Source organism: Gossypium hirsutum, chromosome D11, assembly GCF_007990345.1.
Source record: "Gossypium hirsutum isolate 1008001.06 chromosome D11, Gossypium_hirsutum_v2.1, whole genome shotgun sequence".
Taxonomy (NCBI): domain Eukaryota; kingdom Viridiplantae; phylum Streptophyta; class Magnoliopsida; order Malvales; family Malvaceae; genus Gossypium; species Gossypium hirsutum.
This window is the reverse complement of record NC_053447.1, coordinates 34,644,276-34,667,580: the sequence shown is the minus strand read 5'-3', so window position 1 is coordinate 34,667,580 and position 23,305 is coordinate 34,644,276. Positions and strand designations below refer to the sequence as shown.

The following is a 23,305-nucleotide window of genomic DNA, read 5'->3' as shown; positions in this document are numbered from 1 at the left end:
GTCTTGGTTTAGTTCCGAGCTAGTTTAAGAACTTTCGTAAGATTGATTAAGACTCAATTTTGTTTGAAATGCATGTTTAATATAGACTTAACTTGTATATATTGATTTATTGAATAATATTGAGTAAATTGCATATGATTGTTCTTGTTTACGGTTGTAGCATCCCGTATCTTGGGTATGGGGTGTTACAAACCAAAATATCTTTTCTTTTCTTTTTTCTCTCTCTCATAAGTTAAACCAAAATCCCTAAAAGTTTTCTCCCAATTTTTAAGGTATTCACCCTTGTCTCATTTTCTTTTCCTCTTTGTTTCTGCCATTACTCAAAGTCCTCCCTTTTCTGGTGAAAAATGATTACTTGATACAATGTATTTTATATTTTCTATTAGGAGTATTGGTTCTATCTAGTGACAGATCTGCTTCATAAAAATTATATCTTTTTCTATTTTAATTTTGAGTTTCTTTCTTTGGTATTTTCCAATACTTCTTCATTTTTGGATAAGTTGACTTGATTTTTCTTTCATGCTTGAGAACAAGGTTCCTTTTGATGAATTCTTGTTGTCTTTGGTGGTTAAAGCTTCTTGTTGTCTTTAGTGGTTAAAGCTTGCTCTCAGTTGAGTTTATTGAAGGAATGCAGGTTCATGGTTGGTTGGGAAAGTTGAATTTAGGGTCTGATTTTTTTTTGCAAAATTGTTTAATTTCTTTGTATTTACATAATGACTTTATTGGATATGCACGCCAATTGTTTGATAGAATATCTATGTGGGATTCTGTTTCATATAATTTGATGGTTGATGTGTATATTAAAAGGGGATGATTATGTTGAGATTTAATATATTTATTATAATATATATATATATGTAACACCCCATATCTCGATCATCAGATCCAAGCTATGGGATGCTAAATTCGATGCTAGAGCAGCTACAAACAATTACAATTCAATTTAATAATTCACATGTGTTGTTAACATTATTATGTATTCATAACATGTTTTACAATCATATCCGGGCTTTATACGAGCTTACAAAAGCTCTTTTAATAACCTAAGATCGAGTAAGGACTAAAATATAAAATTTTAAAACTATCGAATTAACATTACGACTTCAAGAATTCTAGATCGTGACACCACTCACTGACCATCCCTCAAGTATCGACTCTAATAACCTTTAAAAATTCTCTGGAAAACAAAAACAAATGAAATTTATATTTATTTCGAAATATAATATATATATTTTTCCAATGGCTTAGCAATATATATACACACACGTTATTCAAATACGGTATCCAAACCAAACCTTTTCATGGCAAAATAAAAAGTTTTATCCGAAGATTTCTGACCTTATTAAGAACATGCTGTATACCTACCTCATTACTTACGTCAAGCTTAGGAACAAATAATAATCTCGAGATTAAATTTCAGCTTGGAGAGACAATCATCAGTTAAATTTTCAGCTATCGAATTGCATTTCATGCAATCGTGTTGACTTTCTTCAACACTTTGATCAACATTGGTCAATATTTCTTTTATATGGTCAGTATTGTCCGGCAGGCAAAAGACTAAGGATACATAATTGGTCAATACGCAAGCCTTCGATCACGAGAATGTTACCTTTTCTTATGATCTATAAAAGGAAATGAAGTTTCCAAATCACCTTACTTGGTTGACACATGGCAGTATTCTTTTTTGCATTATGTAAAAAATATTCAATTTTCATCCCTATATTATCTTCAAATTTAAGATTATATAATAATAATTAAATTTTAATTTTTGATCTATGCGTTGTACTTAAATTTAAGATCTAATTTTTATACTTTAATTTTTTCATATAACTCGGTACGTCAACTGTTACAATGTTATTGATTAGTCCAAATGTTTTATTTGATTAAAATGTTAATATAACTTTTAAGAGTTACAAACACTGTTAAAATTATTTGTTAAATTCAAGTCCATTGTATATTTTTTTGTTACATAGTTACTAAATAAGTGAATATTTCTTTTACAATTTTAAAATATAACACTAATAAATTTAAGAGAAAAATTTAATAGTGTTAACAATTTGATTTTAATGTTTTAAATTTGAAAAAAGAAAAACTAAATTCGTAAAATACAAATACTAAATTTCAAATTGCTTAAAAATTCAATTCCAAGCATGGTGGGTATGGTAATAATAAAAAGTAATATACACAATTTCAAATTAACCCACGCTAGTTTCTGAAGGATAACCCGTGAGTTTTGTAAAGAAAATTTTCGTCTCGGCATGGAGGCCTATAAAATACATGATACCTGGTCCTTGTAAAAATTTAAAACCGTCCAATAAGTCTGAAATATCTAAAAAAGAAGCCATAGTTTTAATTTGTACTTTGTTGTCATGTCACTTTCAATAGAAGCTTTAGCTATGACGGGGGTGGATTATGTTGAATGGGGTTTAGACATAGAAGAATGGGAGCGTGACGACGAGCTGCCTCCGCCACATTTATTGGCAGATGACAACGAGAAGGAAGAAGAAGGTTGTTCTGCTTGTATCAACAACTCAAGTCCGCCAAGTTACAATCTGGAAGATGGTGAAAGATCAGTGAGTGAGCTTTGCAATCCAGGAGTTGTTCGGTACTGGAGAAGTAAAATTGAGAAGATATGGTTCTATTTCATGTTAATTGCAAAAATGGTACCAACCTTGATAAAGCTGTTGATGATTTCATGGATTGAACGAAGATTGAACCATAAGTTACCGTGATATATTTATAACAACGTAGGATTAACTGCAAATAACTTTAGCTACAATTCGTTTTTGTAAAAAGTTTCGAACAACTTCTGTTTCCTTTTTCTTTCGTTTCTTGTTATAGTTGTTTTCGATATTCATTAACGGTAATTTGTTCCATCATCGATTTCCTTTTAGTAGAGTTATAGAAAAAAAATATTATTTTTAATACTAAAAGTATATGATTCTACGAATATTTATATAAAAAATTATTCAATACATTTCACAGGTGAGTTTAATTAGCCTGTATAAGAAAACAACCAAAACACAAAATGACTGTGTCTTAATGTATAATTTTTTATTCCAATAATAATATATAGAATAATTATTTGGATTATATTTAATGAAACTTAATTTACAACTATCCCATCATTAAATAAGGAGTAAAATACACTATTAGAGCCCGTTTGGTTGGATGTAATGGGAATACCATTACAGCCCGATTCGGTGGGCCCTACCTATTTGGACGTTTGGTTGGACGTAATGCCCTATTACGGGCTGATTACATTACGCCCTTATTCGTCATATTTGATGGTTTCCATTCCGGATGGAAAGGTCTGTTTAGTTGCGTTTTAGGTTGTCCCGAATCCTTCTTCCCTGTTTTACCCTCCCAACCCGAAAGCCACCTCCACCTCCACCCTCTCCCTCCTGATTTCTTCCGGCCTCATCGTTTTCGAGCAAGAACTAGGGCTCTATCAAGGTTATTGATCTCCACATTCCGACAAGGTTGCGTTGATCTCCATCCTTTCTGGGTATGTTTTGAATTCTTTTTTTGTTTGAAACTTGTAAAAAACAATGTTTGATTTTCATGGAAATTACCAACTGCATTGGTTTCTTGATTGATTTTCATGGAAATTGAATGGTATTTCTCTGTTTCTCTGTGCTAATTTTATTTGTATTTTTGTGAAATCCAAATCCTGAAGACAAATATTTCCAAATCTTGAAAAATCAGAAAGGCTCATTACAAGCTGTTACATAAGGATCTTCGGTGCCATTGCATGCGAACAATGGTAGCTAATTTTGTATAATCCTCCTCTTCTTTTATTTGAAACCCAAATAAAAGGAATTTCATTTTTGTGTTAAGCAGGAAAAAAAAGGAGAGGCAAGCAAAAAAGCTGCATCCTTTTCCTCACGCCTCTGAATTTTGTATTTTATTTATTTATTTTTTCTCTGCGCTTTCTCAGCAACCAAACACATCCTTACACAATTATTTTACTCTTTTGAATGAGTATACACACTTGGCTTCTTTGAAGATTTTAACTTAAAGAAGAGAAAATTTGGCTTTTTCCAGCATTTTCATCTGCTGCTTCTGCACTAGTCTTAATTATTTGGACTCTCGAGCTGTTCTACGGTTTTGAGATCGATCGAAGCTTTCAATTACTCACTTGGATTTTGAAGTAGTTCCTTTTTAAAAAAAATATTTTATTTAGGCAAGTATAGAAAGTTTTGGTATATCTGCTTCTTTTTTTTTCCTCTTTCTGGTTTGCTATTTTTTTCTTGCTTGGATCGTTTCAGATTTGCAAGATTTTGTGGTTCTTAGGCTTGATACTTGTTTGTGTTCTGAGAAAATAGAGAAATATGGAAAGAAAAGTATCTAATTCTAGCAATTCTTTAGAACTGCTCATTAAAAAAAATAGATTATTTAAATTATTATTGTATTTCTAAGCAACCAATTGGAAAGCTCCCTTTATAAACAGGATAGTGGAAGTTAAACGAAGCTTGAAGATTTCAAGGAACTTTTAAGTTAATATCAAATCGGTTTAAATTTGCTGAAGGCTTGTCTGAAGTTGTGATGTTTTCCACCTGTTTAATGTATCGTATGTTCTAGTTGTGCTAGTTTAGGCTTTAATCATCTTTCTTCTTTGAACTTGTTAATGTTGACGGAGGATTGAAGAGCATTTGGGTCTGTATCTTAAACAATGTTGCCGTTTTATTAAATTATATATTATTTCAGCCTATTTCAATTTCATTTAGGTATGTTATATATGTACAGTTTTGTCGACCATAACAGACTTGTGTTCTTCAAATGCAGTGAGTAGAGAGATCAATCCCAAGTATCTCCAAATAAACCCTCAAGAAAAGCTTTCCAATTCAATCAAGGTAAAAATTGTCTGTCCTAACATTCTTTCGACATGTTTTCCCTTTTATGTTTTTTTTATGACGACAGATTCAACATTTCTAGAACTGCCTTTTCTGTTAAACTAATTGCATACATGAACTTATCATGGTTTCTCTTTTCACCATAAATTTGGGTATTCTCTGCCTCTGGTAGTGATGCTTTCCTATTTGCAATAGTTGAAGCCAACACCTTTATAAAGAAACAAAATTAGACCCATTGTTAAGTTCCAAATTGAACTTCATAAAAAGTTGTGTTTGTATTACTGTGTGGGCTTATCATATGATCTAGATGGTATATGCTTGAAATTTCTTACTTCTATTATACATCCTTAAATGATGATGCTCTTTTACCTTCTAGATTTGCATATTGGGAATCCAATGTTTCTCTGTTTTGTTGCTCCTCATTTTGTTCCGTACGCTGCAAACTTTGGTGCTCGTTTTGCTCCTCATTTTGTTTACCTTCTGCATTTTGTTGCTTAATGATGGTGCTCATTTTGTTCCTCATTCAATGATTGAATTTGTATTGTTGTTTATTAATTGGAATGATTTGAAGAGATGTAATTTTGTGCTGTTTTGGAAGAAGGGAAAGAAAGGAATATGGTGTGCTGTTTTGAGTTTTGACATTACCCATGGCTGTATCCATGTACTTTTTTACTCCCAATTTATTTTGGTTAAACTACATCATTAGTTGTTCAAGTATGTGTAAGTTTTTTATTTAATCAATGCCTGTTAGTCTCTTTCATGGTACCCTATTCTATTGAATAGCCTTGTTTTTATACACATCTGTGTTGTTGAAGTTACTCTTTGTTGCAATGTACTCGTATAGAGTTTAGATTCCCTTAAATCCAATGTACATATAACTTTCAACCTAGACAATGACTCTTTAGATTATGCCACAATAAATCCTACCCTAAACTTAATGGAAGATGACGAGATTTTGGCTGCCATGCACATATAGCCACTAATTTGGCCATGTGCAGTAATAGAAACTAGCGAAAGTGATCTCCCTTTTTTTGACTGTTAAACACAATTTGTCTATCTGTCTGCGTGTAAAATGAAAATGAAACCAGACTTGTTTCTTTTCTAATTATATCTCATTTTTATTTTGCAGAAATTTTGAGCATTTTTAATATTTGTTTACTTTTTTTATTTTTTAGGAATGTTTTTCTATTATTATAGCATGTTTATTTTTATTTTAAAAATAGGAATTTTTTGTATTTTTTTTAAACATAGGAAATTATTTATTATTTTATTAGTAATTTATTTTTTAATTTATTCTAAATTGTTGAAATATTTTAATTTTTTAATATTACATAATTTTTCCCTTTTTTTCTTAAATTTGACCAATGGGTATTATATATTAACTGTTAACATTATTTTAATTGTATTTGTTTCTTACTTTTAAACAATACAAATATTAAATTGCTTTATTTATTTTGAGAGATAAGTATTAATACTAAATAAATAAATAAATAAAAAGATGGACACTGAAAATAAAAATGATTTTTGTAATAGTTAATAGTGAATTGAACTGGAAATAAAAAGATGAAATTTTATATAAATTTAAATCAAAACGTCAAATATATTTCTATACATATTTTTTATACTTGAAAACAACCAATTCCCCTTTTTTTTAAACAAAAGAAAATCAGTTTCTTTAAGAAATTACTTAATTTTGTGGTTTTTTTGAATGAAAATTTCCCAGAAAATTAAATAAAAGTAATAAAAACCACAGTTACCTATTTGTCACCTTTGTCATAAAGCAGTATTCCAACTTTATTCAACTTGCCCATAATCACTTTGTATATTTATATATATAATCACTTTGTATATTTTAAGGAGAGCCACAACTAGTAATTAACTGATCACACTCATTAGTTAGTCATCATTAGTTGTTCAAGTATTTGTAAGTTTTTGATTTAATCATTGCCTGTTGGTCTCTTTTATGCTACCCTATTCTATTGAATAGCCTTGTTTTTATACATATCTGTGTTGTTGAAGTTACTGTTTGTTGCAATGTACTCGTTAAGATTCTAAATTTGTATTGTTCATTTTTATTTGATAGTGTGATATTAAAGTTAATTTTAATTTGTTTTTTTTCTTAAGATAATTATGTCAGGTGTTCCAGAATCAATTGTTCCTTCACAATCATCTCGAGGAACCAAAAGGAAATGGGTTCCAGAAGAAGATGCAGCACTGGTTTCCTGCATGGTGGACTTGCACAATATTGGGACATTTAACGCTGATACGGGGTTCAAAGCCGGTTACTTAAACGAGTTAGAAAAAATGTTAGAGAAGGCTTTACCTAATGCGATGTTGAAGGCAAGACCTAATATCGAGTCAAGGATTAGGTTACTGAAAAGAGATTGGTCAATAGTGTATGACATGCTTAATGGCCAAAACAATAGCGGTTTTGGTTGGGACGACCATAGGCAGGTCATTGTTGCTGAAGATGCGGTCTGGGACTCTTATTTAAAGGTAAGAATGAGTTCAACTCTTTATTATCCTATTCTTACCAAACTTATAACTAATATGATTTCCTCGTTTTTGTAGAGTCATAAAGAAGCCGGTCAGTTCAAACATCGTAGTTTCCCTTACTACGACCAACTTACTGCCATATACGCAAAAGATCGAGCGACTGGGAAAGACGCTCAAACAGCCGCTGACGTTCTTGAAGAAATAAATGCTGAGGATGTACCTTCTGCAGATATTAATGAAGACAGAAATGAATACTATGATTGCGATGCTAATGTCTCTTTCGATGACATGGATGTTTCTGCCACGGAGCCGCAAACAGACAAAAACCAAGGGGGTTCCTCATCTTCAAAGAGGAAAAAAAAGAATTCTGATACAACTGGTCATTTTTCTTCTTCAGTTAATGATGCTGCCACTTTATTGGCTGAAAACATGCGGGCAATTGGCGAACAAATCAGTAGGAGTATTGCCTCCGATGTGGTAGTTCACCAGGGCATCCAACAGAAAGCGGCAAATTTATATCCAACCTTATGTGAAATAGAATGTTTAACTATGGATGAACGGTTTCAAGCATTGAGTAAAATTCCGGATCATCCAACTCAAATGGTAGTTTTCTTTAGTTTACCTTCTGATGTACGGTTGGAATGGGTTAGAAGATTTCTTGCTGACCATTAAAATTTATGGTTTTGTTGATGACATTTTCGTAACTTTTTCTGTTTGTAATATTTGGGATAGTATGTCATATACAATGTTCTAACTTTTTGATGTGGCAAAACTGTATAACATATAGATTGTGACATAGAATTTCATGAATCTCATTTAACCTTTTGTTAATATTCATTGTTATTATGTTTATGCAAAATATAATTCTAAAGTTATTTATTACTGCTAATAATTTTTTATTGTAGAATATTTAAATTATTTGTTCCACAAATGATATTTTAGCACATTAAATATGTATTGCAGTTTAATAATAATAAAGTAGATTATAAATTATATTTAATAATAATTATTTAAATTATATTTTATAGTATTATATATTATGATTTTAGTAAATTCATATAAGAATAAGAATTTTATTAAATTATATATTATTATTAAATTTTATTTAATAATAATTATTTTAAATTATATTTTAGTATTATATATTATGATTTTATTAGTAAATTCATATAAGAATATTTATTAACAATTTTATTAAATTATATATTTTATTAAATTATATTTTATAACAATTATGTTAAATTATATTTTAGTATTATATATTATGATTTTATTAGTAAATTCATATAAGAATATTTATTAACAATTTTATTAAATTATATATTTTATTAAATTATATTTAATAATAATTATTTTAAATTATATTTTAGTATCATATATTATGATTTTATTAGTAAATTCATATAAGAATATTTATTAAAAATTTTATTAAATTATATATTTTATTAAATTATATTTTATAACAATTATGTTAAAATATGATTAAATTATTTATTATTTATATTAATAATCTTATTAAAATTTAATAACAATAACAATAATATCTAACTTAAAAAAATTCTGCTAAGGGTATTCTAGTCATTTTAGCTTTTTTCCTTATGTTATTACACCTCTATTCCATTCAACCAAACACAAGAATACCATTACGCCTATATTCCATTACATTCAACCAAACAAAAGAATTACCTATTACGCCTCTATTCCATTACGCCTCTATTCCATTACGCCTCTATTCTATTACAGCGAACCAAACGTGGCGTTAGTCACTCTAAATAGAGGCCATTCTTATTTTGATCATCCAAAATATTTTTTGTTAAATTGGTTATCGAAAAAAATTTGATCAAATTGATTACTCTACCATTAAATGGTAATGGAAGACTAGGGGTGTATTTGTAGGGGAAAATTTTGGGGCGACCAAATAATAGGAAAGACCTATTTATAGTAACTAACAAATAGTTTACCCTAATTTTACCATGACTAACGTGGAAATACACCATTAGTCTTCCGTTACCATTAAAAGGTGGAATGATCAATTTGATCAATTAGTATTTTAGGGTAACCAAATTAACAAAAAAAATAATTTAAGGCAACCAAAATAGACCCTTATTTAGAGTGACTAATGGGGTAATTTATCCAAAAAAAAAACCATTAGAATCCACCAAGTGGCTCTATAAAATTTATCCCCTTGTATTTGTATATTTATGTGTATATTAATCAAGTACTTAAGAAAAGGGGGGGGGTAAACTACACTTGTAGTGACCAACTATTAGTAAATTTTTTTAGTCACCCAACTATTTAAATATTTTTCTTTTTTGGTCACCACCTGTTAAATTACTAATGAAAAGATAACTATCAGCTTTTAAATTTGCCATAATAGGAACTTTAACCTTCAATATATATTTATTTTGTCCATTTAGTATTGATTCTAAAAAAAGTAACTATAAACAGTTAGACATTGTGTAATTTTGTCTCTCTTTTTTCTTTTTCTTTTTTGTAGATTTTCTTTCCTTTAGTCATTTAACAGTTGGTGACCAAAAAAGACAAAATTGTGTAGTTAGATGACCATTTTGTAACTTTTCATAACTGAGTGACTAAAAATAGAAACTTACCAATAATTAGATGACTACCAATGTAGTTTACCCCAAAAGTACCTATTTACTACATATTCGGTATTTGCCTTGAACAATAACTTTTTTTTTGGAAAATTACACTGGTAGTCATCTAGCTATTAGTAATTTTATATTTTGGTCATTCAACTATGAAAAGTTATAAAATGGTTACCTAACTATTTGATTTTTTCTTTTTTTGTCACCAACTGTTAAATTACGAACAAAAATATAACTTAGCAGCTTTTAAAATTGGTACAATAGCAACTTTAGCCTTCAATATTTATACATTGTATCAATTTAGTATTTATTCTAAAAAATTTAACCATAAACATTTAGACATTGTGTAATTTGATCTGTCTCTTTTCTTTTTCCTTTTTTTACAATTTTACTTATAACATTGAGGGCTAATTTTAAAAGAATAAGAAAAGATGAAAATTATTATCTTAGACTTTTGGGTGTTTCCAGATTTGGTATATCTTTGATCAAAATTAGTAGATAAATTTGTTTTTTTGTTGGTGAAAGGGTCACAAAGAAAAGCAAAATCAAATTACATAATGTGTCAATGTTGAGGTTAAAATTTTAAATTCAAGACCAAATTAACATAATGTATAAATGTTGAGGGTTAAAGTTGCTATTATGCCAAAGTTAAAAGCTTCCACATAATCTTTCCATTAGTCATTTAATAATTGGTGTCCAAAAAATACGAAATCTAGTAGTTAGGTGATTATTTTGTAACTTTTCATAATTGGGAGACCAAAAAAGAAACTTACCAGTAATTGGGTGACTACTAGTGTAGTTTACTCTAAAGTAAATCGACTTCACTCTTTACTACATCTTTGGTATTTGCCTTGAACCATCATTTTTTTTGGGAAAACTACATTGGTAGTCATCCAACTATTAGTAATATTCTATTTTGATCACCCATCTATGAAAACTTACAAAATGGTCATTCAACTATTCAACCTTTTTTTTTGTCACAAATTGTTAAATGCCTAAAGAAAAGATGATGTGACAGAATTTAAAATTGGTATGATAGCAAAATTTACCCTCAACCTTTATACGTTGTGTCAATTTAGTCTTACTTTAAAATTTTAGCCTTTTACATTTACACATTACTTTATTTTATCCTATTTTTTTACGAAAATATATTTCAATATATAATGTGTAAACTAGAAAAAAAAATAAAAAAAACTCTTTATTAGTAAACTAGATAATCCACAAATAAATTGCTTTCCTTATACTTCAAATGGCCAAGAAATTAATATATATCTCACAATGGTAGCTAATTAAAAATTTTTTTGTTAGCTTGAACTAATCACCATTGATGAGTCAAATCAATGCTTAAAAAATTTGAAGCTATTAGACTTAAAATTAGATTAAATTATCGAAGTGAGTACCTTTTTTATTTTCAAAGAATTGAATTGGGTATTTTTCAAAATTTGGGTTGTTTTGTTACTTGTTTTAGGTCTTCCTTTTTCCATTGAGTCAAATGTTGAGACAACATCACAAAGGGATGAACTGGTAGCACTCTAAACGCTCCTACTTACTAATGAAATCCATCATTTGACGTCGGCTCTGACAATTGATAATACGAGTTCACTCATGGCTTTATTTTAATTCCTAAGTCCCCAAGTCATTCAGTTTATTAACTCCCTAGATTCAGATAATGAGTTAATTGAATGAGTGACGAAGCTCTTTGTATTTTCCAAAATGAGAACAACAACGATGACAATAACTAGGGTAACACCCTAACTTGTCTCCATCACCGAATTAGGGTTACAGAGCATTACCGTACAATTGGAAACATTCAACATTATAATATTTAAATAAATTAAACATATTATAATCCATTCAATCACATGCATTTTGTCCCTAAATCAAGCCTTCGAGGTCCATAAAATAAAATTTAAGCAATTTAGAGTTAATTTAAAACAAAACAAAAGTTTCAAGAAAAAGTTACAAAATTTGGAAAACAGGGGTCACACGGCTGTGTGAAATCAACATGGTTGTGTCCCAACCCATGGCCTTACCCGTGTAACTCACTGAGTTGCCTCAAACGGGCACCCAAAATTTTCCTAAAACCAAGCCATTTCATAAGCAATTCATGCATAACTAACCAATCCATTTGTGCACAATTTCAAGGGACTTAAGCATCATTCAAATACACATAATCATGTCATTTCAAACAACCTAATTCACCTAACCAATATGCCATTCAAAGGCACCACAATGGTATCCAAACATCATTTACCTATCATATTGTTATTTTCCAAACCATCACTTACATACTAAAAGAGCCATATAAATAAGTACTTAAGAATAGTCAAAATGACCTAACTTAAAACAAGCATTAAAAGTTCATCATGTTCAAACATAAACTTCACAAGTATGATCATACCAAATCAACATATACACATTCACAAAATATCATATTCCTAAAAGACTCTTCCTATTACATGCCACTTTAAACCAACTTCAAACAAGTACAAAATGACTACCAAGGTATAAATGATAGTGTGTGAGCTTCCAAGCCTATCCAATCGTTGCAACGATTCCAAGAGTCTTAAAAAACCAAATTAAACGAATAAGCACGAAGAAGCTTAGTAAGTTCGATAAGTCAACTCATTTAATATAAAATTCCAAGTTTCCAAGGGACATTAACATTTACTACACTAGCAAAAAGCCCGAATAACACTGGCACTAAGCCTGATAAACACTAAGCCTGAATAACACCGGCACTAAGCCTTCTAAGCACTAAACCTGAATAACACTGATTCAACATTTAAATATCAATACATCATAGAATTAAAAGATTGAATCATTAACAAGGAATTGAATACAACCATACATATACATAAAACGAACTTATTAGATTGGTTTGCAGTAATCGCAAAAGCACAAGAACTACTCCGAATCTTTTCTTTTCCATGATTGTCAACACGTTTCTGATAAAAAACAATTGTTTAATTCAATTAATGAAATCAACAGCCAAAATCAATCATTCTATACAATTTAGTGTTTTATTAACATTTTTCAAAATTTCCCTCAACTTTTCACCTTTGTTCAATTTAATCCCTAAGCCACAAACATGCAATTTACTCATTTCTTTTACACCAAAACCTAGTTGATTCTTCCATAGCCTCATGCCAGCCCCTACTTGCATTTATTTCCTTTCAAGTACAAACAATTTTATTATTTTAGGAATCTAGTCCTTAAACATTAAAATCATCAAAAACTACTTTACAAAATAGTCTACTTTAACAATAAAGCTTATAAATCTTTCAAAAGTTTCAAGAAAACAACTCAACTCAACAATGGAAAAATTCACATTGTTTGACAGCTTTACAAATTAATCCTCTAGCATGCTAGATTATGCTCATACGAGTCCAAAAACATAAAAATTACTAAAAACGGACATCAATACACTTACCAAATCAAAGCTTTAATCAAAAGCATGAAAACCCTAATATTTCTCTTCTATTGCTGTGGAGAAGACAATGAAAATAAAATAGAATTTTAAATTTTATTTTCTTTGGTTTTATATATATACTTTGGTAATTTTGTAAATATTATAACTTTCTTAATTAAACCTTAATTAATCCTAGATTAGGCCTATTTAAGTCATCCATCTAATCTTATCATCATTAAATTCCACTAATTTAATTCCCATGGCTAAATTACCCATTTAGCCATTTTAATTTAATTATTCAACTTTTGTGATTTTTTTAAATTTTGTCCTTTTTACTTATTAAACTATCTAAATGATAAATCTCTTAACCAAATTTTAATACTACACTAATGGCCTCGTAAATATTTTAAACTAAAAAATATTTATGAATTGACACGTCGAATTTGTGGTCTTGAAACCACTACTTCTGTCACCATTAAAAAATGGGTTGTTACAACAAGAGTAACTTAGCTAAACCAATGAAGACTGAGTTATCTCAGTCATTAGTTCTCAATCCATCGATGGAGAATTGGAGTGTCAAGAAAAAAGAACGGGAAAAGGTAAAAATTATGATCTTGAATTTTTGGGTGTTCTCATTTTTTGTATTTTTTTAGCTTTAGTTGACAAATTTATTTTTTTAAAAATAGTTTTTTCTTTCTACTTTATGCATAGGGTATTGAAATACATTTTGGTGTATAAAATAGGATAAAATAAGGTAATGTATTAATGTTGAGGAGGAAATTTGTTATTATGCCAATTTAAAAGCTAATACACCATCCTTCGAATGGCCATTTAACGACTAGTGACCAAAACAGAAAAAAAAGAAGAAGAAAAGAAACTAAATAGTTAGATGATCATTTTGTGGCTTTCATAGTTGGATGACCAAAATATAAAGTTACTAATAGTTGGGTCATTACCAATATAATTGACTCAATTTTTAAAGATAAATTCACTTGCATTTTTAATTATTTGTCATCAAATAACCTGTAAATTGGAATTTGATGGGAAATGGATACAATATTCTAGATTTGAATTTAATTAATAATGAATTACTATTTAATTAATAAAGGCTAATTTAAGCCTAAAGGCTAGTTTTAAAATTAATTAGGGAAATAGGTCGATTTTAAGAGAGAGAAATGGAAATCACGTCTAATTGGGCGAGCTTTCTTCACAGCTGTTAGGAATACGCGTCTAGTTGGACGCGTTTTCTTGAAAGCTCATCTAGATAGATGCGCTTTCCTTCCATGGTTAAAAAGTAACGGCTTTTTGAACGTTGCTGCGCTAACGGTAAAAGAAATTAAAATTTCAAAGGTAAGCTTTTTTTACCCTATAAATATCCCTCTAATTTCATTTTTTTTCATTCACATCCTTCTCTCAACTCTCTCATTTTGATTGTGTTGAAGCGTGTCCAACCAGACAAGCATTCCTTCCATGGTAAAAAAGTAACGGGTTTTTGAACGTTGCTATGCCAACGGTAAAAAAAATTAAAATTTCAACGGTAAGTTTTTTTTACCCTATAATTATCCCTCAAATTTCATTTTTTTTCATTCACATTCTTCTCTCAACTCTTTCATTTTGATCATGTTTGATATTTTCATTTAAAAATAATGTTTTTATTAATTATCTCATATTGTATTTGTTCAACATCAAATTTTCACGAATGACTGCCTCTCTAATCCGCTTCGAGGACAAGCATATTTTCACCACTTAAGCAGTAATGGTATGACAGAAATTTAAATTTCGTTAATTTCAATAATGTTAATTTTTTAATTTTAAATTATTTTTATTGTGTAAATAGGTGGACGATCGTGGTTTGGAGGGCTTCATTCATAATATGGGAAAGTCTATGATCCCTCAGATTTGTGGCCACTTTCAAGCGGTTGGATTGTTACATGCATCTCGCATGTCCGAGGGTTGCAAACTCATTTTGGCACTAATTAGTGCATTGGTAGAAAGATAGAGACTCGAAGCACACACTTTCAACCTTCCATACAGCGAGTGTACAATTACACTCAAGGACGTAGCACTACATCTCGGTATGCTGATGGATGGGCCAGTCATCACGGGATCAATTATTGTTTCGAGTAAAATAAACCTTTGCACAACACTATTGGGGAAGGTCCAGAAGAAGTTTAAAGATGGTCGGATACCGATGAACTAGTTGAATGATAATTTCGATGAGCTCCTTGAAAATCGAATAAAAGAGGTCATAGAATAATATGCCTGAGCATATATCATGAGGATTATCGGGGGAATTTTAATGCCCGACAAATCTCGAAATTTGGTGCACGTATGGTGGCTACTACATCTAGTTGATTTTAATGAGTGCGAAAACTAAGTTAGGGATCTATTGTATTGTCCACGCTATACCGAGAGATGTGTCGGGCCACGGTACTGAGTGCGGCATTGATCGGTGATTGCCTGCTTCTACTGCAGTCATGGGCCTGATGGCAACTATTATTTCTACATCCCAAGGTGACTGATTCGTACATGTTCCTATTGGTTACGAGGTAAACTATATTTATTAACAAATACGTAGTTTGTATAGTAAATTTTTTTATTATACGTTTCGACTAACCTATCGCTTGTACAGGTGGAACTATGGGTTGAGCTATGTGGGACTACCCGAGAAGCCAGAAGATATTATATTATTGTTAGATCAACGCTCAGAAGCCGAGGTTAGTTACTTATTCTTTTGAACCTATATTAATTACGTAATGATTCGTAATAGAAAATTCATACATAATTATAATTAAAATTTTCTTTTTCGTTTAAATAGATGTCATATGCCGACACCGACATCATATATTGCATTCCGCCAAAGGTGCTGGACAATTGACAGATGTGGGACGCCAAGGTGCTGTTGGTAGTATACGCGATGATGGAAATGCATGAATTAGATAGGGTGTTGCGGTAGTTCGGGTGGAGGCAATGAATTTCGTAGCCACCATGAAACCTGAAAGAGCTGCGCATGGTGGACATGCGGGGGAAGGACAACAACGACTAAGCAGTGTGGCAAGAGGAGCACATCGAGGCCTAGGATCATAGGATACAATCTTTACCCATTCACGAACTATTTTTCTTAGTAGACACCATGGCAGCTAATGATTACATGGCATGATTTAGAGCATTAGGTAAGTTGTACCTGCTACCACTAGAGGTAAGGTGTAGGAAAATTCGAGCAAAGAGGTAACATCAACTGCCACAACAGCATAGGAAGGGACGTGGCCATCCATCGGGTTCGTTATCTACTCCAGCAGAAGATGCGCCGCCTATGGCTATGCAATATCCAGGTCAGTTCACTACACTTATTCTTGTTCAATTCAGTAACCCTATGTTTTTTCACAAGCACCACCGCACTACGGACCACTTCCTCACATGACTAGTTCTTCTGTTCCAACAGGTACATATTTTGAGGGGCCCTGCATACAACACCCCTATGCAGTTATCGATGCCAAACCCCATGTTGGGACAGACGCTGACGTATGCACCGCCACCAATGATGATACTAATGCAGTAGTCGATAACAATGTCGATGCCTAGTGCCTTTCTGACGTTCATGGGATTTGGGGCACCTTATGGTTACACGCCTATAGTGACCCAAACATCGCATGCATCACTATTTTACAAGGGTGGCTCATCGTCGCAACCACAGAACGCGGGAGTGGTAGATACACGATGGCATGTGAAGACGATGTAGCAATTGGCCACAGAGAAAGACGATGACATTGTCAATCCCGAAGAAACGATTACCTAGGGGGCCGTGCTAGGTTCGTATTCAAGCGACGATGACAATGAGAGGGAAGTCTATAGGCCTGCACCTTCAGATACACCTCCAATTGTATGGTCGATTGTACATAGAAATTGTTCATGCGACCATCATCCACCGTCTTACGACACACATTCTCCTCGACGACACGATTAAGTGTATTTTTCTTATAAATATTATGATGTAAATATAGATGCCATAAATAAAAAACTAAGGTTATTCATTCAAACAGTACATTAGTCTTTATTACTATCTATCATGATTTATGCGTAAGTTAACAATAAATAAAAAATTGGATCAATGGGAATATGTGAAGCACACTAATGAATATGAAATTTGGTAAAAAGAAATGTTAGTGACACTAAGGCCCCAACATATCCTTCTTCAGAGAATATGTTGGCTTTGTATACCGTGGGTTTCTACAATACCCACATAATTTCTGTTGACCATCTCTCTCCCGAATATCAATATTGTTCCTTATCCAAGTGGAAATTGGGAAACCTTTTGGGATGCGACGCAGGTCATTGTTTGTCATCAACTCGAACGGTGGACACATATGGCCACATACTCTCATCTAGGACGGGTGGAAATTCAAGACTCCACACACTGTGAATGCGTTCTAGTCGATAGACATCGTTGATGTAAGGTGCGTACTCAATCCATATTCACACCCACCACAAAATCGTGTAGTAGGACTTTCAACTTCAGCTTCGACACCCATATTTACCTCCACGGTGGTCGAAGATGGGCCAAATCCATCAGCATCGGCGAACTTGGCATATAACTCAATAATAACATTTTCGCTTAAGATGTGTGATGATATGACTGTCTCGAGATTGGATATTATAAGTTACTTTGTTGTTTTTGTTTTTAGTTAATTTTGAATGCTTTAATTTGAATTATTGATGGATATTTGTGTGGAACATATCTATGAGTATAAAACTTTGATGGAATTATGACCCTTAACCATTTTGTAATTTTAATTGGTTAAATTTATTTTTGTAGATGAATGGCTCAGTATCATCGCAAATGTCCCAAAGTAAAAAAGCATTACAAGAAGCTACACCTACTTCTCATACTAAAGTTGCCCGTACAACAAAGAAGGGAAATGCTCGAAGAAAGACCAAACCAAGGACACCTTGTTGGCAACATTGCAACAAATACTCAACAGAAGATCGGGAGAATAGGGCAAAGTGAAATTATTGCGATGCCACTTGCACCATGGAAACTATGGCTTCTACCACCAATCTAAATAAAAATTTGAAGATATGGTGAAGAAAACCCTGAGATAATACCTTTGATCTTAAGCAAGAAGAACTTGTATTGGCAAAATCTAGCCAAGAAAATGTAGATTTGTCAACTTGGGTGTTTAATCAAGATGGTATTAGAATTTCATTGATTCGTATGATCATTGTGGTTGAATTGCCTTTTTTATTTGTGGAATGAGAGGGTTTTAAGTTTTTTATTTCTATAGAATGGCTAAGGTTTCATCTTCCATCTTATTGGAAGGTTTCATCTTCCATCTTATTGGACAATTAGAAAAAAAGGGTTGTCTTGATTTGTTTAATTCCATGAAGAATACATTAAAGCAATATTTTCAAAAAGTGACAAGTAGAATTTGTTTGACGACAGGCACTTAGACGTCGTAGCAAAGGATATCTACATGGTTCTAACAGCTCATTTGATAGACGATGATTGGCAGTTACAAAGGAGAATTAAAAACTTTTGCCAAAATTTTGCTCATAGAGGTGAGAGCATTGGTCAAGCCTATGAAAATTGTGTTCGAGATTGGGTGATTGAAAAGGTCTTTGCTATTACTATTGATAACACATATTCTAACAATGTTGTTTATTATTTGAGAAAGAAGTTGGTTCATCAGAAAACTTGTGTTGAGAATGGAAAATATATACATACAAGATGTGCGACTGATAACTCTTGAAAAGAGTTATATTTCATTCTTTTAGACCTTGCTAATTGCTTGTACTTAGGTACATTAAGTGGCGTGTTAGGAAATTTGAGTAGTATTTTTATCATTTGCATTAGAAGCTTGGGTTGTTTTTACATGTTAGGTACTTTTAATTGCAAGTGGAAGGTTTGTGTTTGGTGGTTTGGCAGGTGTAGGATGTAGAGAAAAAAACTAAAGGAGTGAAGGTTTGTCGGGTTAAAAGGTTGGATAGTTTGCCACTTTGTATGCCATGGAAATTTAGGAAGATGACCGAGTCAACATATAACGCATAGCAATCTTAGTCCAACTCTACTTGTACTAGAAAAATTTGCTCAAAAAAGATGGGAGGATATCATGGGCTATTGGAGCTGTCCTAGGAGGAAATGCTTATAAAAAGCTAATGGAGGAAATGCTAAAGGGTATGGAGGTCTAGAGGCAACAATAAGAGGGTAGCCGCTAAGTAGAGACGAAAAGTGGAAGCTAAAGGCAGTCCCTCTCAGCCACTATAAGACACTGTGCTGTTGAATTGTGGATTGGTCTAGCGATAGCCATCTTCCTAAGTTCTTCCATTATTTCTTAATATGTTCTCCCTTGAATTGAATTGAACAAACCAATGTTGGGTGTTAATTGAACAAAACGATGTTGGGTGTTATTTTGAACATGAATTTCAATCACCAATCCATGAATTAAATCTCATAGGGTTGGGATTACATGATGAAAATTTCATTATCTTTAATGGTTGAAGCATATATTTGATTTAATCTACTATTTCATTCAATTGCTTTTATTTTGTAATTGTATGTGTAGATTCCCTAAACACAGATGAGTGTACAATATGTCCATAAATTGAATCTAATTCTGAAAAGGTTGGATTAGTTGGACTGAAATTGAAAGATATAAGTGGGTATTCGACTGAATACCTGTAGCAAACTCTAGACATAGAGCAACATTTGTAGAGAATGAAGAAAAAATAGCACAAGGTTTCGTGCTATGGCCTATAGACATAGGCCAGGTAACTTGAGATCTTGCTCTCAAAAGAAGCAGACCATTTTAGATCTCTTCTGAGCAGTAGGTTAAGTATGATTTTGTTAAGGCATTATTGAAAGTAAAGACAGATTCTTAGTAATCTCAACCTTCCAATCAACATCGTAGACCTTCTATCCTTTATTGTAGTATCTTTGCCATAGCATTATTAATTATTTATTTATTCACTCACGTTTTATTCATGTAATTATTATCGTAATTATTATCGTAACTGCATACTTAACTCGATTTTTCCATAACATTAATCATTATCATAACTTAACCATTTCTATACCTAATTCGATCCTTGTGGAGACAATCTCACTTATCACTTTATTACTTGATCTGATGTGTTTACTTGCACAATTTGCATATAATTTCAAACGCAACAAGTTTTTTGCGACGTTGTTAGGGATCGACAATTTGGTAAATTTTGGTTTGGTTATTTTACTTAATTTAATTAGTTTATTTATTTTAGTTTAATTTAATTTCTACAGGTTTGCCGTCAATGCATGAGAAGAGGCATTCCTGCTAGCAAAGAATACCCTTTTGACCCATTGATCAAAGGTACTTTACGAAGAAGGCAAAAAGAAATACAAAAATTGGCTAGGAATAGGAATGATCTTAGCCTCAATGATAATCCAAATGGTCAAGATGTTAATCCTCCTATTGGTAGGGTGATACATGGTCTGAATGATAATCTGAATGGTCAGGTTGTTAATCCTCATGTTCGTGGGGTGATAGATGATCGAGATAGACCAATCCAAGAGCATGTTGTGCCAATTTTGGATGACTAGAATCCAAGGATAATCAGACCACAAATACAAGCTCAGCAGTTCGAGCTAAAAATGGTAATCTTTCAGATGTTGCAAATAGTAGGATAGTTTGGTGGATTGCCCACTGAAGATCCAAGACTGCATTTACAAATTTTTCTAGAGGTTTGTGACTCGTTTAGGCAATAAGGTGTTCCTAAAGACGCTTTGCGACTTAAACTATTTCCATATTCTTTAAGAGATTGTGTGAGAGCATGGTTGAATGCTTTGTCGTCGCAAATAATGACATCATGGAATGATCTTTGTTAGAGGGTTTTGCTACAATATCCCCCAAATATGAATGCCAAGCTTAGGAATGACATCAGATCTTTTCGACAATTAGAGGATGAAACATTATATGAAGCTTGGGGATGATTTAAAGACTTAATTCAGAAATTTTTGATATGTGGATTCCAACACTGGGCTCAGATAGAGATATTATATAATGGGCTGAATGCACTTATGAGGATGGTAGTTGATGCATCCACCAATGGTACTTTGTTGGATAATCTTATAATGAAGCAAATGAGATTTTGGAAAAGATTGCCAATAATGATTATCAATATCTGGCTACAAGGGTTGGGACGGGAAGGAGAACTGTTGGTACTATAGAGCTGGATGCAATTGAGAGCCCATGAATATTCTTTGACTAATATGATTAAAACAATGAAAAGGTCATGTGTTTGATGAATTCCTATAAAATCCAGCATCCGTGTGCTACATGGGAAATTTCAATCAGAACAATAACCCCTATTCTAACACGTATAGTCCTGGGTTGAAGCAACATCTGAACTTTAGTTGGAATAATCAAGGTGTAGAGAATTTTAACAATATGACAAGATAGAATGCCATCAATGCACTTCCTGGTTATACTCAACTTAAGGCGAGGCAAAATGTCCGGCGAGGTCAGGTATCAATTTCATCATTATCGTCATCCTCATCTATTGAAGCCTTGCTGAAGGAATATATTACCAAGAATGATGCTGTAATTCAGAGTCAGACTGCGTCTCTCCAAGCTCTTGAGAATCAAGTGGGACAGATAGAGAATGCTTTAAATTTGAAACCACAAGGAGCGTTTCCAAATGATATCGAGAATTTGAGATCACAAGGGAAGGAGCAGTACAAGGCCATCACTCTTGGAAGCGAAACTCAGTGATGAGTTTCGTTCAAGATGTCACGGCAGAAGAGGATGATTCAAAAAATAACTAGGTAAAAATTCTAAAGTCATTTGAAAAACATACTAAACCTAAAAAGGGGTAAGCAGCAAAATGCTGTGGCAGAATTAAAACATATTGTCAATAAGATTGCCACGAAAAAACAATATCTGCAATCTGAATGACAACCACCTTTACCTTTTCCTCAACGACTGCATAATTCCAAGTAGGATATTCAGTTCAAAAGATATTTGGAGGTTTTAAAGCAATACCATATCAACATAGAACTGGTTGAAGCTTTGTAGCAAATACCTAACTACATAAGTTTGTGAAAGATATATTGTTAAAGAAGCGCAGATTAGGAGAATTTGAGGCTGTCACTTTTATTAAAGAGTGCATAGCAATGTTGACAAATAAATTATTTCCAAAGTTGAAAGACCCAGAGAGTTTCACTGTCTCATGTTCAATTGGAAATCATTATGTTAGTAAGGCATTACGTGATATAGGAGCGAGTAAAAATCTAATGCTTATGTTTATTTTTAGGAAGTCAGGAATTGGAAAAGCAAGACCTACTACGGTTACGTTGCAACTAGTTGATTGGTCCTACACGCATCTAGAAGGTAAAATTGAATATGTGATGGTAAGAGTAGATAAATTTATATTTCCTGTGGATTTCCTTATTTTAGAATGTGAAGGTGACCAAGAAGTGTCACTTATTCTTAGAAGACCTTTTCTTGCTACTGGTAGGACTTTAATTGATGTATAGAAAGGCGAGCTGACCATGAAGGTAAATGATCAACAGGTTGCCTTCAATGTGTTTACTGTTTTGAAATGTACTGGTGTTAGTGATGGAAGCCACGTCATTGGGTTGATATAAACAACAGTGGAGAAATTCACTAGATATTGCCACGGCAATTTCAACAGTGAAGAAGACTCACTTGAGTAGAGTGATATAGTAAGTTTTGATGAATTTAGTGAATTTATGGAAGTGAAGCATATAGTAGATAGACTAGGTAAGAGGTTTGAACCATTGGATTTATCAAATTGACCTTTCAATCCTCATAAACCTTTATAAAGGAACCTTTTACAATGGAGTTAGAACATTTGTCGCAACCTTTTAAGTATGCATATTCGGGAAAAAATAATACTTTTCCAGAAGTAATTTCTACGGAGTTGACACCCAAGCAAGAGGC

At 32.2% G+C, this 23,305-nt stretch overlaps 1 protein-coding gene across 1 annotated transcript; it reads left to right on the top strand.

Moving 5' to 3' along the window:
* The first annotated feature begins 4,749 nt into the window (after positions 1 to 4,749).
* Positions 4,750 to 8,183, top strand: LOC121223080 (uncharacterized protein At2g29880-like). Its single transcript, XM_041104061.1, has 3 exons — positions 4,750 to 4,856; positions 6,981 to 7,352; positions 7,428 to 8,183. Exons 2-3 carry the CDS (start codon positions 6,987 to 6,989, stop codon positions 8,022 to 8,024), a joined length of 963 nt encoding a protein of 320 aa, XP_040959995.1. The 5' UTR covers positions 4,750 to 4,856; positions 6,981 to 6,986; the 3' UTR covers positions 8,025 to 8,183.
* Positions 8,184 to 23,305: the final 15,122 nt, after the last annotated feature.

Coding starts and splice junctions, on each gene's coding strand:
- LOC121223080 (XM_041104061.1), top strand. CDS start 6,987: ATGTCAGGTGTTCCAGAATCAATTGTTCCTTCACAATCATCTCGAGGA. Junction 7,353..7,427: donor TCTGGGACTCTTATTTAAAG/GTAAGAATGAGT, acceptor TCGTTTTTGTAG/AGTCATAAAGAAGCCGGTCA.